The sequence below is a fragment of the Copadichromis virginalis genome, linkage group LG17, assembly GCF_057382275.1.
Source record: "Copadichromis virginalis isolate Kocher_CV1m ecotype Utaka linkage group LG17, C_Virginalis_male_GT1.1, whole genome shotgun sequence".
NCBI lineage: Eukaryota > Metazoa > Chordata > Actinopteri > Cichliformes > Cichlidae > Copadichromis > Copadichromis virginalis.
This window is the reverse complement of record NC_140634.1, coordinates 23,369,407-23,387,626: the sequence shown is the minus strand read 5'-3', so window position 1 is coordinate 23,387,626 and position 18,220 is coordinate 23,369,407. Positions and strand designations below refer to the sequence as shown.

The following is an 18,220-nucleotide window of genomic DNA, read 5'->3' as shown; positions in this document are numbered from 1 at the left end:
CTGCAGGACCAAATCAGCCACCCTACCACAGAGCAGTGTGTGGAGTCTGCCACTCCAACCACAGAGGCTTCACACACTGACTCTGTAGGACTGAAGTCCTCTAAGGAGGCTGAATTTGAGCTCAAATGTAGGATTCAGCAAGAGCAGATTGAGATGCTCCAGAAACAGCTCCTAGCAGCTCAAAATCAGCTTGAAGAGCAGGCCGTTAAACATAGGCAGGAGCAGGAGACACTCAACCTGGAAATCAGTGACCTGAAATCCCAGCTCTGCCCCAACAAGGCCCTTCATGATTTGAAGCTAGAGTCTCTGGAGCGAGAGCTGAAAGGGGCCAAAGCTTCCTCACTTAAAATCCCACAGCAGCACAAAGAACAAAATTCCACTGCTGCAAATGAAATGCACAAATTTGAGCTTCCGAAAGAAAACGAGACTGGAGAACAGGAGAAGATGGAAAAAGAGGACTCACTGCCATCCACTGCAAGGTCTCTGCAGGAGCCTCAGAAAGAAAAAGACACCACAGAACAACAGAAGATAGAAAAAGAAGAGTCAGCTGCATTTTCTGTACAGGAATCTTTGCAAAGTGTACAAGACAAACAGAAAATGCTCAATGTCAAGGTGGCTGAACTCAAGACTGAAGTCAAGAGCCTGCCAGAGAATCCGCCAAGTAAGAAGAAGAACAAGAAGAAGCGGAACTGTGCGCGTCCCCAATTTCACATAATTGGTGTCAACATCAAGTCCTAAAAATCATATTTATATACAACTAAATTGTCAGTGAACATTTGAACCCCTCTCGGTCAAGACAGAAGGCCACCCCTTCCTGAGCCCGGTTCTGTCAGAGGTTTCTCCCTATTAAGAGGGAGTTTTTCCTCTCCACTGTCGCCAAGTGCTTGCTCATAGGGGATTTGGGGGCTTTTTTTTAACACCAACCACTGAAAAGTTCACTGACATCAAATTTAAGACTCAGCAAATATGGAAATGGATCATTCGTCATCAAGTGAGGAATCATCCATTTAAAACATGTTTGCTGAGTCATATTTAGTTGTATATAAATATGATTTCTGTCACACTAAGGCCAATCACAGACTAATTTGGACAATTGGTAAAAAATAAATAAATTGAAAAAATTGAAAAAAAGTAGTTGTGTCATTGTTTCGTGTAGATTTCAAATAACATGCCATTTTATGTCAACATATTTCTGTTACATTTGTAGTGCTCGTGGTTTTATATTCTTATGATCCTGTTTGTTTGATGAGTATATCCTTCTGCCTTACTTCACATATTTACTGCTGCTTGGCTAGCTTTAGTCATGCTAGCATCAGCACGGGTAGAAACAGATACACATCAGAGACATCACATGTAGCTTGTGTTTATGTTCAGAGTGACATCTGATTTAAAAGCAGGCAGCAAAGCACTGAGCAGCATATCAGTCAGCACAGAAAACAAATGCCATAAATGTCATCAATTAGGCTGGAATAATTTGTTTCTGGTGGCTTCTATTGTAAGTGCTTTACATTTCAGCATGGCATCCTGTATGTGTCCTACACTGAGGACACTTGAAACTGGTCATTTTCTTAGAATGGAGCTAAAGATAAAAACAAAACAAAACCAAACTTTCATAAGAAATCTTTATTCTGCAGTAAGGGACATTAAAAACCTAATAATGTTATCATTAAAAATATTAAAATGTGAAGTAAGAGCAAAATGTATGTTTGATACATTTAGTCATGAGTATTTTACACTGTTATTATTCCTGTTAAGAGTATCTGGAATATGCACTCCTTACAGTGGCCATGTTACACCCTGCTCAAATGTAGGTAATGTTAGACATGAGTCTCCTGGAATTAGACCTCAGTACTGTTAAAGTTGAGTTACTGACCTTTTGCTGTGTCAATAAAAGTTCAAAAAATAAGAGTGCTTTTGATGTTTTGCTTTAAGATAAAGTCCCATATTTTTTTGTAGCTTTTTGAACAGATGGTGTCTTATTCTCAGCACTTTTTTCTAATTATTGTTCTCAGAGTTGAGATTTAATTCTTATATTTAACTCAATCGAGAAAGAAACAATTCAGTCTCTTTCCTTGTAATAAGTCAAATTTTCTTCATTTAAGCATAACATTTAGATACTTTTGTCTAGTTAAAAGGCATAGATTCATTTGCTAGTTTTAACAATTCTAGTCAAGCAACTTTTGCTCACCCCACTGGCAGATTTTTTTCTTCTTCTCAAAACAAGAAACTTTTGTCAGATTTAAGAATATTTGTCTTGTTTCTAGTCAAAATATCTCATCACACTTAAAATACGAGAAGTCAGCTACAGAGAATGTTTGTGTGTTTTCCTCTTCTGCCTTGGTATACTTGGAGAATTACTTTCTGTAATTGACAGTTCTGCACTTTCTAATCTACATCCTGCTCCGATTTGTAATCCACAATGAAACGGTGCTCTTAAGTAAGATCTGAAGACTTTGTGCCAATTAAAGACTCACAACAAATGTTCTCACTTTGCTAAATGCATAAAAGCTTGAAAAATGCTGTTTTGCGTTGTTGAACAACCTGTACTTGTGGCAGCTACTGCTTTACTGGACAGTGCAAATCTCTGGTAACAGTGAGTCACCAGTGCAGTTTGTGCTGCATAATAGACCTGTTGTAAAGATTCATTTTCAAATAAATCAAAAAAGGTTTCAGTGCCAGTGCAAAAACAAACACTGCTGTGGGAAATAACACCAGTCGATCAAAAGTTAGTCCCTAACTGTGTGTTTCTCATGATCAGTGGGGTCCAACTTTCATGGTCCTGGTTTCTTTTAATCTTTTTATATTTTGATTTCGCTTCATAGATCTTCATTCTTGTGTCCATATTTTCCCAGTGTCTTTTTCTTTGTCTCCTCTCTGATAGCTCCTTTGTCTACCTTATTTCTACTTCTCGTTTTATTTTGATAAAATGCTTTTTTCTTGTATGTCGTTTTGTACCCTGCCCTGATTGGTTTGACCCGTGTCTAAACAGCCTGACGTATATACAGTCCCATCTTTCCCCCTGTGAGATTGTTTTAAGCTTATTTCCCACACCTTATGCAAGCTTGTTGCCACCACATGGGAAAAAAAGCATTTCTGCCAGCCACAAGTCTTTTTGGTTTGGTGTGTTATTTCGTGATTCTGTTATTTACTCAGAAGGTTGAGTTTGGAAATGCTTCTGAGGCACAGAAAAAGAAAGTTGCTGGGAATTGCATTGCCAAGGCAAAGCATTTATAGGGACAGTGTGTGGAGTAAAGCAGACAATATTGTGAGTGATGTGAAGCATTCACTTGCCTCCTCTATCTATTCTTCCTTCTGTGAATTCCTATTTAGTTCTTCGATCCCTTGGACTTTGTGTTATTGGTTTTTAATTAAAAGCCAAATAAAGACTCACATATTTGTTCATTTCACCCACCTGTTGTGCACTGAGCTCAATAACGGATCAGTCCAAAATCTCCCATGTGTTTGCAGTAGGGTCGAGATTTGGTTAGAGCACACAAATCACATCATCCTCATCAAGCCTTTCTGTTACCATTTATTCCCGATGAATGTTATCCTGGAAGAGATCACGCTTATCAGTATAAAAAGGATTGGCTTCCCTCTAACATAAAAGACCAAAACTAGGATGTCTCTCAGAGCGTGACAGGGACAGCATATCTCCTCGCTGCAGGGGTCAAACACTTCTTTTTTAAAATGCCTTTAATTTGTCACCCATCTGTGCACAAGCAGCCATATAAATGCTGCATATCAATCACTGTGAAGGAAAACTTCATTGCTCCAGCTACTCAAGAGAAATCTGTGTGCATCTCCATCCTACTTAATAGATTCAGACTGAAATGAATCAATTAAACTTTAATCAGCGCTCAATTAAACTGTCTTCGCTCTCCCCTTATCCTCCTGACACCTTGGAGAAAAGATAAGTGATGCACACAGCAGTGGCCTGCAGCTTCCTGCCTCTGCTCGTCTGGATGTAGCCACATTCCCATCTGACAGTTATGAACACATTAGTTGTTCTACGTAACAGCGATACCAGACATTAGATGGGAATCATAGCTGTGAATTATTCAAGATCTTAATGAAATCCTCTCCACTTAATGTCTTTATTCCTGGAGCTCTGGGCGATATGGTATCAGTTAGTTGGCATGATACTCACATGCTTCATTTCTCTTTGGTGTTGAAAAATACATTTTTTGAAACATTATGTGATTTGAGAGTATATAAAAGTGTGTGTCTCTGTATGTCAGCGATATCTTTTGAGGAACAAAGGAAATGGAGAAGCAAATAGACGTTTCTTCCCACAGAGTCACGTTTGAGAGCTCTCAGTCTCCTCTGCGGAAAGTTTCCCTTCCTGTTTGACTCAGAGACACAGCAATAATCAGGCCGAATCAGGACAGCTGTGTGTCACTTAACTCCCAGTTTCCTCTCTCGCTTTCTCCCTCCGTCTGTCACATTCTCATACGCTCATTGTATGACGGAGGTTACATGATAGTGAGGTATGGGAACTGATATTAGCTCTGACGTCAATTTTCCTGGCATTGAAGTAATGGGCATTAACGCTGGAGGCGTTTATACAGGGATCGAGTGACATACTGTGCTAGCATTAACGTCAGTCAAGTCACCAGTGTGGTACAGGGTTGAAAACCAAATTTCAAAACAATGACAAGACTATCAGGATGTGCTGCTCTTCTCTGGTAGAGCATACCAGAAAAGCTAAATGATTCTTAGTAAAATACATTAACCAACTAACATTTAACATTTTGTGTGGCCTTCTTTGGCCTTGATAACAGCAGTTTTTATGGGCATTTCAATAGTTTCTATTTTGATATTAAACTCTAGATACTTTCTAGCTGTTCCCAAAGGCTTGTATAATTGGGTCATTGTCTTGTTGGTAAATGAACCCAAGACCAATTGGGTTCTGTCATGGCTGGGTCTGTGACCCAGCATTTTGAGTTCATTATATATTGTGTATTTCTGTTTTTAGTATGGGAAAATGTTAAGTTGCTTTTGCATTGTCAGTTAGAACTTGAGTCTTTGTGTTTTGTCATTTATTGTTTGGGTTAAGCTCATCTAGCTCTCTTAAACCCCTAAGTTGTTCAGCCTTAGTTCTGTTTATTGGATCTCCTCATTTCTCCTTCCACTGGATCTTAGTCTCATTTGCCCTTTGTGTTCCATGTCTCATGTTGTCATCCCATGTTGTTTGGTCTGTCTCATCATGTTTCCTGTTTTATTTTGAAAGAGCCCTCTGTTCTTTGTTCATTGTATTTAGTTTCACTTCCCCTGTCCTGTCATTAGTTTCATGTGTGTCAGCTGTGCTCCCATGTGTGGCCACTTCCCTTGATCATCCCTTATGTGTATTTAGTCTCTGTGTTTCATTCAGTCTGTGTCACGTCATCTGTGTAACCTTCCCAGTGATTCCTCGTCATAGTCGGCACAGTTCTCACAGTCATAGAATTAGTTCTTGAAGTTTCATAGCTTTATCTCAGTTTCATGGGTTTTTCTTAGTCTGTTTTCCAGTTTAGTTGTCTTGCCTGCACTTCTGTCATCAGCCATAATAAAGGCTCGCCTTTTGTTAAGTCATGTCACGTCTCCTTGCCTTTGTCTGCTCTTGGCCTGCTCTAACTAACACACCAGCGCACCGCGCTGTGACAGGTTCAGGGCACAAGGGATTTCATGTTGCAGTAAGATGTTGTGGTAGACCTTCGTTTTCATGATAGTGTTGATTTTCTTGTATTGTGTTGACGTGGCAGTTTTCAGTGGGAGTTGCATCTTTTTTATATTGCTTCTTGTGACAATGATTAAATGCCCTTAAGTTATTGGGGGTGAATAAGTACTAACAGTGGGTAAACTAATGAATATCATTCAGCTGAAGCACACGTAACACCGAGCTGACTGTTGCTGTGGAAAGTAGAATAGAGACATATTCTTATTCTCAGTTTATCACGTACTGTAGATGGGTCAGATTCTCTTGGCATCACACATTTTATTATTTTGACATGTAGGGTGGTTCTCCACAAGTATTAAAAAGCAAATTCAAAGTCTCCGTAAGAAAGTATGACGGTGACAATGATCACAGGACTTCCACCCACAGGACAGGAGTTTCTGACCTGTCTAGCACAACAATATTTCAACTTTTTGAGTTCCTGTGTGGTTAGGGACCAAAACTATGTGGTTAGGTATATTAAATGATATGGTTTGGTTCAAAATACACAAAATACATGGTAAACTTTCACCTTCTGTTGCAACTTTTTCATCTTTACTTAGTCTTTACTACAGTTACAATAGTTATAAAGCAAGAAGGGATTTAACTGTAATGTAATCTATTTTAGATGTGAAGACCCTTATGTTAAAGAGTTGCACTGAAGCACTGCCCAGTGAAATAAAATGTGATGCCAATGGATCCTGACTAACTACAATATGCAATGAGTTGAAAGCAACCTTATATTTCTGGTTTGAGCTGAAATGATCATTCTATGTTTGTTGCAGTTAAAAGCATTGTACCCTTTCTTAGTAGTGTAGTTTTGCCATTTAGGCATATCTTAAGCCAATCCACAAGCTTTTCCTAACCGATGATGAAAGATACATTCGATGAATGCTCTGGAATGTATCTCTCTGCTGCCTCTGCAGTCCGGATGGTTGTTCTTCTGAACGGCCATCCGAACCAAAAAGGTGAGAAGGAAAAATTAAAAAATGAGTATTAAATCCAAAAGTCCAAAGGCAATGTAAACCAGGTTCCTTTACCTGATACACCCAGGACTTATCCTACCTCCTAATGTGGACTTTAAATCTGATCACTGATCACAGATTCAAATCTGATCACATTTAACAACCAGAAAACGTTAGGGAAAACCTCAAAAGGCATCTGACATAGCTGTAATATGTAATCGTAGGATTGCACAGGAAATTACTTCTCCAGAATCCTGTAATTACCGACTGTGGCCACAGAGGCCCCTGTTTCCACTTTCCGCACAAGCTATGTAGTGATGCTTCAAATGTGAAAATTATGACCCTATCTTCTTTAATTCCTCTCACGTTTCACTTCTGATCCCTTCAGGGTTTCAGCCAATGACTGCCTTAGCTAGCTAGCTAAGGATGTTAATTTATTGATTAGCTTAGAAATCCCATATTTAACTTAACATAAAAGTGCAGCAGTACCTCAGGCCCTTGTACTGGTTAGTCCAGTTTGCTAGAGAACAACTCACACTCTCAGTTTGAAACAGACAGCTGTGATCTCCTTCAGTGACCCTACTCTGTCTGGAAATGCTGAATAAAAATGTGCAAGTTTTTCCATTACTGCAGCTGCCACTCATCATGAAGCTATACCCCAATTTTAGAGCACCAAGTTACTAATTAAAAACAAACTGAGAGGAAAAATGACCCCTTGAACCCAAATCAATGTGATGACTGATGTAAATGCCATTAGGCATCTTTAAAAGGGGCAGGGTTCATGACCTTTACTGCAGCCAGTCACCAGGGGGCGATAGACATTTTGGGCGAGCTGTCAGGTTGCGCATGGTTTCTACAGACAATGGTTTCAAGAGAATACTCTGAGCTCAGTTTTTACTCATTCTTGAGAACAGCCTAATCTCATGTGAACATAATTTAAACATTCCACAACTACCAGCGGAATACTAGAACTTTACGACCACATCGGCTAAACATTCCAGAGCGGCTGCATCATTTTCTGACCTCAGTCAGTTCCTGAAAAGCCTCACTGGAACCTGCTTCACCCAAGCAATCCAAAGAAACAGCGCAGACTGTTATCAGTGTACCGGAGGTTTCTGGTACATCAGAGGTTAAAGTTATACCCCAGCTGAGATGGAGGCAGGAAGTGAAGCAGGAAGACCAGTGCTCGAGGGGGAAGAGAACAATGGCATCTTGTGATTAACAGCAGAAATTATGTAAATATTTGCTTCCTTGACACAAAAATAAGTTTTGCATCATTTTATGATATGAAACTCTGGGGTTTACATGCTGGAGTTTTAAAAAAATGATGTAACCTGACTCTGGTTTGGAAACATAACTGGATTTGTAGCTCTATTACTCACTTATTAAAAGTCAAAGGAGATATTTAGATAAAGACGGAGTGCATGCGTGTGTCCATGTGGATACATTTGAGGTTTTCCTGCAGTAAATCGAAACACTTCCTTAACCTGTTTTTCTGTTACAGTCTTGCAAGTGTCACAAGGTTGGACATATCCATTAGGTCTGCTCTTAATGGTATTTAAAGGCTTGTGAGCTTGTAGATAAAGCTTGCCCTGAATCAAATGAATTCGAAAGTACAAACAGGCCACCAATCTGTGCCTAATTAAATGTCACAATTAACTCTGCCTGCTATCTCTTTTTCACACAAATGGATTTTGTATGTCAATACTCAGGGGAAGTGGAGTGGAAGTGCATCAGGATTGATTCATCCTGAAGCTATACAATGACGACCCCAAGATGCACGTGCACGCTCGTGGAAATAAGGCGATGTGATTTGTTTGGAACACATTGCACCTCAGTACGGGGGCTCGTGGCCTGCAGGCTGCCTCAGTGCCAGGTGCTGTGTTCTCCCCTGCAGGCTGAATCACCGAACCTCACGGCGTCCAACCTGTCAGCACACACACTTGTCACGGTGATTAACAGCCCGCTGACTCACCCAGCATCCTCATAAACTAGGCTTCAGGTCCATGTGCGCATAAGGGAGAAGAAAGTGATAAAGAATGACAGAAGAGTGGGACGCCGCAAGGATACTGGTGTGTTTTTCACCAGATTGGAGGTCCAGGGCGAGGTCGAGTGCCAGCCAGAGGACTTACATTGCGGGGATTAATTCTTAATGTCCGCTTTGACAGAAAACTATCAGTAGGCTCAGATCACATGACAAGGCCACGGATCATCCTAATTGGTTTCTTTATCAGTGGGGCCAGACTGGAGCTGCTGTGCCTTTAAATCATTCATGAATCAATCCCAAGACCTTTGAGGAGTAATTCATTTAACCGGTGTCATGTCTATCACATTATCCATGTGACTGTGTTTCCACTAGGTGTAAACAAGAACTTTGGCAAAACACAGGTCATGTTAAAGGTGGCAAATTCACAAAGGGTAAGAATAGCCTGCACTGGAAACTTCTATTAGTGTGAAAGGACCGAGCAGCATAGAAACTTATTTTTTCTGATAATTTTACACTCATATGCAATCAGTCTCTCACAATGTAATGTATTCTACAAGTACATTACCAGCGATAACTCAAATACGCTTCACATGCACTATTAATAAAGTCTGTTTGGTCATTTGAAGAATATTTGCATAGATTTGTAGGGTTTCCATACGGAACGGAGGCTCAGATGGGTTATTTCAACCATTTTATGTAAAACACTAAATCAGACACATGCTATTAGTCCCAGCAGAGGAGTTTTCTATATTTTCAAACAGATCTGGAGAGGATTCATTCTGACGTCAGTTTTACTGGCAAGAAAAAGAAAAGATTAATCCCATCAATCTAACAGCTCAACCCTAATTTCTACCTTGACAGGGTTAATCATTTGAATATACAGTGCATTAATTATTGAAGTTAGTGTCGCTGTGGTGCTGGTCTGGATTATATACTGTATACAGTATATATACAGAACTCACATTGTAATCTTCCTATGAAGATTGATGATGAATATTGACTGATGAATATGTGGCAGATCTGCTGCATATTGTGCATTAAACTGCATCGGTATATTGTTGTTATGCTTATATTTAGAATAAAGCCCCCTTATCGTCCTGTCAAAATTATGTTTTATGTAGATTTTCCTACTGTGGATTGTTGCTCTCTGTCATGGGTTTCACATATTTATCTGCTGAAGGAGGAAAGTTTATCTGAGCTCACCATAAAATTTGTTTACAAGCATATTTGTCACATAGACATATAAATGATCAAAAACACTATGTTGATATCATAAAAATGATACATTTTAAGGAAAAAAATCTTTATCATTTAATGTGACACCGAAATGGGTTCTCAAGTTGCTGCAACTGTGAGTACGACTTCAAAAGGGACAAAATCCCTCGAATTAGCTGATTTGCCATGAGAAAGCACTTGGTGACACTGGGGAGCAAGAACTCCTTTGTAACGGGAAGAGATCTCCAACAGAAGCAGGCTCAGGGAAGGACACTAATCTACTGGATGTGGTTGGATGATTAGGAGGAAGTCCTGATGATTTTGAGTCATGTGACCACTCTCATGCTCAATAGCCGGTTGACAACATCTCCAATGAATAAGGGAAAGTCTGAAGGATTTTAACTATTTATGTTTTAAAAAAGGCTTCATCAAACATTTGTGCCCTGCAGCCTGTTTGTAACTTGATGACCCATGGCCTAGTTTTCCTGGGCCAGAATTTCCATTAGATAAAGGAGCCCAGAATAAGAGGAAAACTTTTCTTTATTTCCTTTTGGGACTGTGTTATGCTTGATATTAATTATGATTAAATATTGATAAAGATATTGTTGAGAGTAAAAAAAAAAGAGCCAGCAGATCTCACTGGTAGACCAAGGAGGCCCACTGTTTCGGATTATAAATTAATAAGAGTGGGAGTATTCGATATGCCTCCCAGCCCCTCCCTCTGTGTAAAAATGTGGGCGGGGCGTAGTTACACGCTGTGTGTCCACTGCTCGCCGGTTTTAGGAAGATTATCGCGGCGGGCTGGTTAGGAGAGGGGACCACACCGTTGCTTGTAGCCGTTGGTCGGCCTCCAGCAGCAGCATCAAGTGGACGAGGGAACCCCGATGGCATGTGGTTCACAGACGGTGTTAACGGTTAATTTTCACACGGAGAGAAACGGCACAGGGGAGCCAGTGTGAGCCCGAAGATTATGTCCGGAGCTGGCTCTGCTACTGGGGAGAAAAGTTTGGAAGTAGGGATACGCTCAAATCAGCGGCGGTAAAATGGTAAATATGTCCTTTCTGCTAATACGAAATCAGTTAGCGAGCTAACGTCTGTGAAACTGTCGGTTTTGCTGTCTGACCGCCTAAATCTCCACCCCAGAGTTTATAAGTTATTTATAACCGTCGAGTTTCTGTCACTGGGATGAATTGGCGTTCCTCCTCTTTCCAACAGCTGTCAGTCAGCTTTTCGCCGACTAGTCCCGTCATTTATTGTGTTCACGTGCCTTGTCACACTTCATTTAGAAAATCCAGTTTTTCCCCTGCTTGTTGGAATTTGTGTGTATCCTGTACATAAACAAAATATTTACACACTCATTATTTAACATTTGGAGCTTTTCTTGAATTCGGCACTAGTCTGATACTTTAATCGATTATTTTCCGAAATGTTTACCTTTTTAAAAAATTGATTATTGATCATATTGACGATATGTTAGGGAGCGTTAAATTGACAGATTTCTTAATGGAGTTTGGTTCAGATGAACGGAGCTTATTGTAATAAAATTTTAAAGCAATTTTGACTCCACTACGGGATGTTTTTATTGATCCAGACATGATGCATACCAGTGGGAAAACTAGTCTGTCAATTTTCCGTTTTTTATGGCTATTTGATAAACACAAATGTATTTTATGCTTGAGTAGATGAAACCTTTCGTTTATTGTAGGGGTGTCAAACTCACATACAGTTCAATTTGTACTCAAATAGGTCCATACTAGTTAAAGCCCTACATAATAACTTGTGTAAAAAAGATACATTCCTGTTTTTGTTTTTTGTTTTTGATTTAAACTATCACCAGGATCTAAAGAAACTACTGTCAAAATATCTGTATATGTCTTATAGAGAGATCAGCTAAATTGGAAGCTGAAGTTTTTATTTATTTTATCCATTGTTTTGATGGCCTCTTATGAATTCATACTTATGAATTTAAATTGAAACACATCTGTACCAGCGTTTCCTGAGCTGGAACTGGTAGCGTGGGATTCTAAATCATACTCAATAAACCCACAAAGATTTTCAGAAGCATTCAGCATGCATTGGATTTCTTCATGTTGCTTTTAAAGTTTTAAGTCTTGTAGCTACACACAACTGTCTTGAAGTCTGCTGGGTGAAGCTATAGGCCTATAATTATCAAGACTGCCTGCTTTTACCAGCTTTTACCTTTTAATAATCATCACAATCTGGCAATAAGGCGTGCGCCAAACTGCTGGAAAAACAAAAAGGAAAGCAGTTAAGCAGAAATAGGATCTAACCCACATGCTTTCTTTTCTCTGCATTATAGCCTAAAACATCTCATGCAATGTAATACTCCCTGAGTCTTTACCCTTAATGTTATCTACCCTATCCAAAAGCCAAAACTGTAAAACCTTTCTAAAAAATCTGGCCCAGCTGGAAAACTCAGTCACTAGAGAGTCACACGGTAGATTTTTGCGGAATATGATGAAAGTCAGTACAGCTTCAATGTAGACTCGTAATAAGTGTGTGAATATGGAAGAAAGGAGATTCTCTGAGCCTTTTTTTTCATGTTCTTCTCCATTATTTATGAGTCTGATATGAAGCCTGTAGCCCCTAAAGAGACAGGAAAGGCAGGTGATTAATACTCAAAACAGCATCTGATCTGAAATCAGTCACTTTAAGGGTTATTGGGGTTATTAGAGGGGAATTTGGGATTATCGCTGTTAAATAAAATATGTTCACATGTTCTTCACATCAATCGTCAGTTATTTTGATCAATAGTGAGATCTTGATTATTTGACATGATTACTCACAAACTTTGGAAAAGAAGAAGAAACCTATCTGTTCAGTTAGGTTGATTTCTGTTTTCCGCAACCTGGAGGCCGAAAGAGAGAATGATTGAACTGTAACTGTTTAATCAGGTTAGTCTTGTTTCAATAGTTACTGGAAACCTTACTGAAATTAAGCCTCGGGTAGAACTACCTGAGATGTCATCAATCTGTCTCACTAATATACATTCATTGAGTCGGCTGTAATTACATGGTCATGGCAATTATTAGTGCACAGTAAAAAGTCACAGAATCTTCACTTATAGTATTTTAAATCTTTATTATTCAAGCAGCTTGTCTGAGATGTAAAAATACTTTTAATTTTCCATCCTTTTGCAGGAAATTAGTGCATTTTTCTTTAAATATTAAAGTGGCTGCACCGAACCCTTCGGCAGCTCAATTCTAGCCTCCAAACTGTGGGATTGACACCCCTGTTTTAAGTTCTTTCAGCATTGTTTTATTATCTGGACACATAATGTTGACAGTTTTTAAAGGAATAGGATAGCGTATACATGCCCACAGACGAAGTTAGTGGTGGAGCAGGTTTGTCAGGTCTGTCTGCAGTTTTACTGATTTCAGGTAAAGTCATTACGTGTTGCCATTATATACAAATTTCGTGGTGTAGATAAGAACCTAAACGGAAATTATTGTTGTTCGGAAGTGCATTTAAATTCCTCAATGACAGGGGCATCCTGTCAGAGGGAGGGTAAAATGACCATACAGTGCCGCGCTGACTTGATTGCAGTGCTAATCCTCCTAATCCTTAACCTGTGACTACATGTCATGACATGAAAAAACATTCCTCCATGATTCAGTTTGTGAAGTCCTTTACAAAAACATCAAGCTGACTTGTATGCTAAGATCTGTGTGACAGCCATAGACTGTATGTGAAAGCTGGTTGTGGCCACAATGACTACACCCACCCTGCATTTGAAGCCTCAAAGTCATTGTCGCCATGTTATTGACAATATTTAGATGTGTGGTTTGAATGCAACCGAATACCTTCGTACCATTTCATAGCTTGTGTTTGGGTTTAGCACAGTCTGAAAGAAGGGTTTGTTTTAAGATGCTTTGCTTATGAGTTAGGATTTGGGAAGATCAGATTTATAAATATTTTTCCAACTTTGCCAAATGATTTCCATACACATTGAAAAAGCTTGACTGAACAGCAGCTAAGAGAGCAAGATCATTTGCCGAGCATTTAACTGGCCTTGTTGTCTGTGCAGAAAGTAAATACACCTTGCAGGTCTGCTAGAATGTGGCAGATGGGTTTAATTTAAATGTAGTGTGAGTAGAATTTGTGTAGTGAGTATTTTTGGTAGACAGTCTAACAAGATGACTGAGTACTCACCAAAACTGACGCTCAGACTTCTTGGTGACTTGTACCTCACAGAAGAGTTTTTTGTGAGATCACTCTCCTGCAGATGCTGGTTGGCTATGGCTTGCTCTGCTGATACAACCTTGCTAGTATCCAAATGGATGAGAATGGATTAAAAAAAATTCACTCACAGTAGAGTAGTTATGAAGGAGGGCTCAATGCAAACAGGTCAAAGCAAATTTTTTTTGTAGAGGGCTGTAAACATGTTTTGTCCTGCTCTAAAGTTAAACATTGTAAAATCGGAGTGTTTGGTGATTGCCTTGCTTTGTTTTTCGGCCCCACAAAGTTGCCACTTGTTAACATAAAATGAGTTTCTTCGCCTTTTATACAGCCATGACTTTCACAGGTGTAGAGGCGACACTGTTTTCTTATTCAGTTTGGTTTAATTTGATTGGTTAAAGAGCTAAAAAATGGTAACACCATTTTTTTTCTTATTTGGGGGCCAGCTGACACCCATATACACAACTGTGGAGCTCGTCTCTGTGGTACACCGGTACACCGAGGCATTTTTCAGCCCATGACACCTTTCGTGAGCTGTTCAGCGACCGGAGGCAAGCCGCCACATCCTCGCTTGTTATCCTATATTTGACAACACTCGGGGGATACTTGTGGTCGACTGAGGATCTTTCCAGCGATGCCTCACATCCAGCCTGGCGCAGACATAGTTTACAGCCTTTCCCTAAGGCTCCTTAACAGGTTATATTCATTCACTTTCCTCAAGCACATTTTTCCACTTAGTAGCTGAAGAGTATAGTGTCTGAACACTGAAGCTTGCACAATTTCCCTCAATAACACCTTTCCTTCTTCGCCTGCGTCACTAGTATTTGCACAGATAATTTTGTCTTTTCGACTTTTTGTTTTTAGATTTAAATATTTCTTTATTCTTTGGTCACTTGACTTAAATTTTTGGATTTATCTTTTCACAGTTTAACGTCTAACTGTAATACAGCAAGAAGAAAAAGCACAGAGGTTTATGATTATTGCATCAAGTAGCTTTTGCTCACAAGATCACTTTCAAAGGGAGATATTTCTTCCTCTTCATGTTGGACGTTTGTGTCTTTGATCCAGAGGAAGGGGATAACGTGTGTTTCCTTCTCCGAGCTCCTGACAGTATTCCCTGTAGGCAGCGTTTGTTTACAAGTCTTCTTTTTCTCGTGTCTGCAAAGAGAAGGGGATTGTCTTCCTCAAGGTTTAACTCCACATTTTTTGGCACAGGCACAGCAGGTATTTATTTACTATTGCTAAAAATATGACAGGTCTGCCAACAGTTAAATCAAGTTTGTTCATGCATTTGGTTTATTTTGGTTTGGAAATGCGTCATGCGTAGACCTTTCCCATTAGTGCTGGATGACTGCACACCAAAGAAAAGATAGTTTACGCCAGATTTAATGATAAATATATCCTTTTTAACACACAGTTTTTTCTTCATTTAAATGTTTCCAGTCATTCTCAAGACTTGTACATATTCCTTGGAGTACAGTTTTTATTTTTTAAGTCTTAAATCTGATGGACAGAAATCAGGTCAAGGGAGCAACCAATGTTTACGTTTAATATTTACCATTGTAGCCTATAATTTGTTGGTTTGACCTAAAAAAAGATAGCAGGAAATGGTTTATAGAATACAATAAGTCAATCATATTTTCTAATAGTTGAAGAAATGATGAAATTATGATTATTTAGTGACTGAAATGGGCAATTTTAATAAAAAAGTAACTTTTATTTAATCAGTTTAATCAAAATGTATTCTCCAGGGACCAACTAACCAATTAATCAGCTAATGGTTGCGTCATTTATCACAGACACCTAGCAAGCATTTTCTTTTTTTACTTGGCTATACTATCTTTGGCTTTAGGACTACATCTATTCATCTTCCACTTATCGCAGTGGGATCATGGTTAAATCAGCATAAGCAGGATATTAATTTTCCCAGTTCTTCCTGAGTAAGATATATTAACCCTTGTCCCAGTTCTGGGTCTGCTCTGGGGTCTTCTCCCAGGTGGATGTGCCTCAGAAACCTCCAAAGGAAGTCTCTCTGGGGGCATCCTAATCAGATGGCCGAAGCACCTCAGCTGATTTATTCTGATGCTAGGGAGCAATGGCTCCAGTCCAAGCTCCCTGTGGATGACTAAACTCTTCACCTTATCACAGAGCCAAGCAATCTCATTCTTTCGGTCACTGCCCACAGCTCATGACCGTAGGAGAGGGCTGGAATGTAGATGAACCTTTAAATCGAATGCTTTCACCTCAACTGTCTGGTCCAGTAGCCACATTACTGCTGATTCTACACCAACCTGTAGCAGCAGCCTTCCGCATTTTTTTTTTTTTTTTTAATTGATTAATAGAAAAAGATTCCATAAATCAGTCAGCTGTAACGAGCGTGGCATTCGTTAGATCCATCTCTGGGGATTTAGCTCAATATCTGCTGGCTGACACATAACGGAACAAAATATATATTTTTATATTTATTCTCCTGAAGTTCTCCAGCCTGAGTGATTGAATCCATACATTATTATTGTCTTCTCACTTGTTTCTCTTTATTAAACCATAAAAAGAACTCCCTGAGTGTGTGACAGACTGTTGCCACCGCTTTAATAATAAAAAATGTGAGCCATCTCTGTAGCGTTGAGCGCTCACTGCAATTTGTTTTCCTCCTTTTACTTTTATTCATACTTTCACGCTGACGTGTCTGATCTGGTAGCAGTCACAGGTGTCCTCAAAGTTATTTAGCTCCTTCTCCAGTTTCAGCACAGTGGTCTCTTGGTCTGCTGTAACATTAATTGCACTGAGGGAATAGCAGAGGTGTGTTGGCCCAGGTACATCTCTGCATACACAGCGGGTATCTAGAGAGAGAGATAGACAACAGGGATTTTATTTCCATCCTTTACCAGGGAAGGCAGCAGATGTTATAACGTTTGTTTATCCCACATGCTTAGGTGATCCTACAGGTTGTAATATGCTGGAAGAAGTGCTATAAACACCACTTTTTCTCTGTCTGCAAGATTGTTCCTGCTTCAACTACTGTGACAGATGTAATCTTATTCTCTGAAATAGACAATAGAGGGTATGAGTTGTTGTTCTTGAGTGTTTATGGATTTTTCCCTGCTGGTCATAGCACCTGATTTAATGCAAAAGCTCTGACCAGACCTTGTATTTTTGTTGCTCTAGCTCTGAGACCTGTGGGGTTTTTTTTTTTTTTTTTTTTTTTTCTTTTTTCTGAAAGCCTGCTTTTATGACCAGCAGACACACAAAGTGTCCCGTTAGCACCATAAATCGCAGTGATGATCCGTGCTGAGCCTAGGCCATTGTTTGGCCATTGAGAGAGAGAGAGAGAGAAGAAAATGGGAGGGGTGAGTGTTGCTGAATGAGAGCTGAATGATGGTTTTCGCCTTTGACTCGCTTCACTGGCGAGGTGCGAGGCCGGCTATAATCGGTTGCGTCTGTTGTCAGGGCAACTGGTGGAATCTGCTTCCGTCTTTTTGCTGTATGAATGAATAAATGGCGCTTAAAGTTGATAAGAAGAGAGAAAATTATCAAGACTTTTCACATGTAGGTACACAGATCTATCTCCTTGCCTTCGTCTCTCCCTCTCTGTGCTGCTGGATTAGGGATCGAGTGGGCTAAGCCGACAGTGAATAGACACACACACCAGCAGTGATGCCGGGTGTGTGAGTAACATGGTGTGGATTAGCTAACACACAAATGCAGCACCCATCAAAGAGGTCCTGTGTTGGTTTCACACACACGCACACGGCTTTTCCCTCATTAATCATATCACATGAAGCCGATTCACTGCCAGGTTTTCCACTCTGTTAGAACATGCATTTAGCTGTCTACTTAAATTTGGCTCAGCCTGTCCAACATTTTAGTTTCCAATCTCTTCAAGTGAGGACAGCATGCTGCCTGCCTCATTACAGTGGGTTGTGGTGATAGCTCAGTCAGAAATAGAGTGAGATCCATAAATATGTGGACAGTGAGTACATGTTCACTGGTCCTACACTGTAAAAAAAAAAAAGGGTGATTTTTCTTTCCCCACAATGTTCCTGTTATTTTGAAATACCTGAATTATCAATAAAACGTCAAAATTAAAATGATTTCCATGCAACAGTTAAAAACGATCCTGATGTTTAAAATGATTCCAGTTACTCTGAAAAAACCCAA

The 18,220-nt window shown here is 39.6% G+C and overlaps 1 protein-coding gene across 2 annotated transcripts in view; it reads left to right on the top strand.

Moving 5' to 3' along the window:
• The window catches only part of tmcc3 (transmembrane and coiled-coil domain family 3), a 112,449-nt gene that overhangs the window by 66,207 nt on the left and 28,022 nt on the right, over positions 1–18,220 (top strand). Inside the window, exon 1 of one of the 2 annotated variants that reach the window (XM_085436422.1) lies at positions 9,963–10,908. The exons of the other annotated variant lie outside the window; for it this stretch is intronic. Coding sequence (XP_085292548.1) covers positions 10,906–10,908 — 3 coding nt within the window. The 5' untranslated portion in view covers positions 9,963–10,905. Of the gene's footprint in view, positions 1–9,962; positions 10,909–18,220 lie in introns of those variants that run through there. 2 annotated transcript variants of the gene reach the window in all.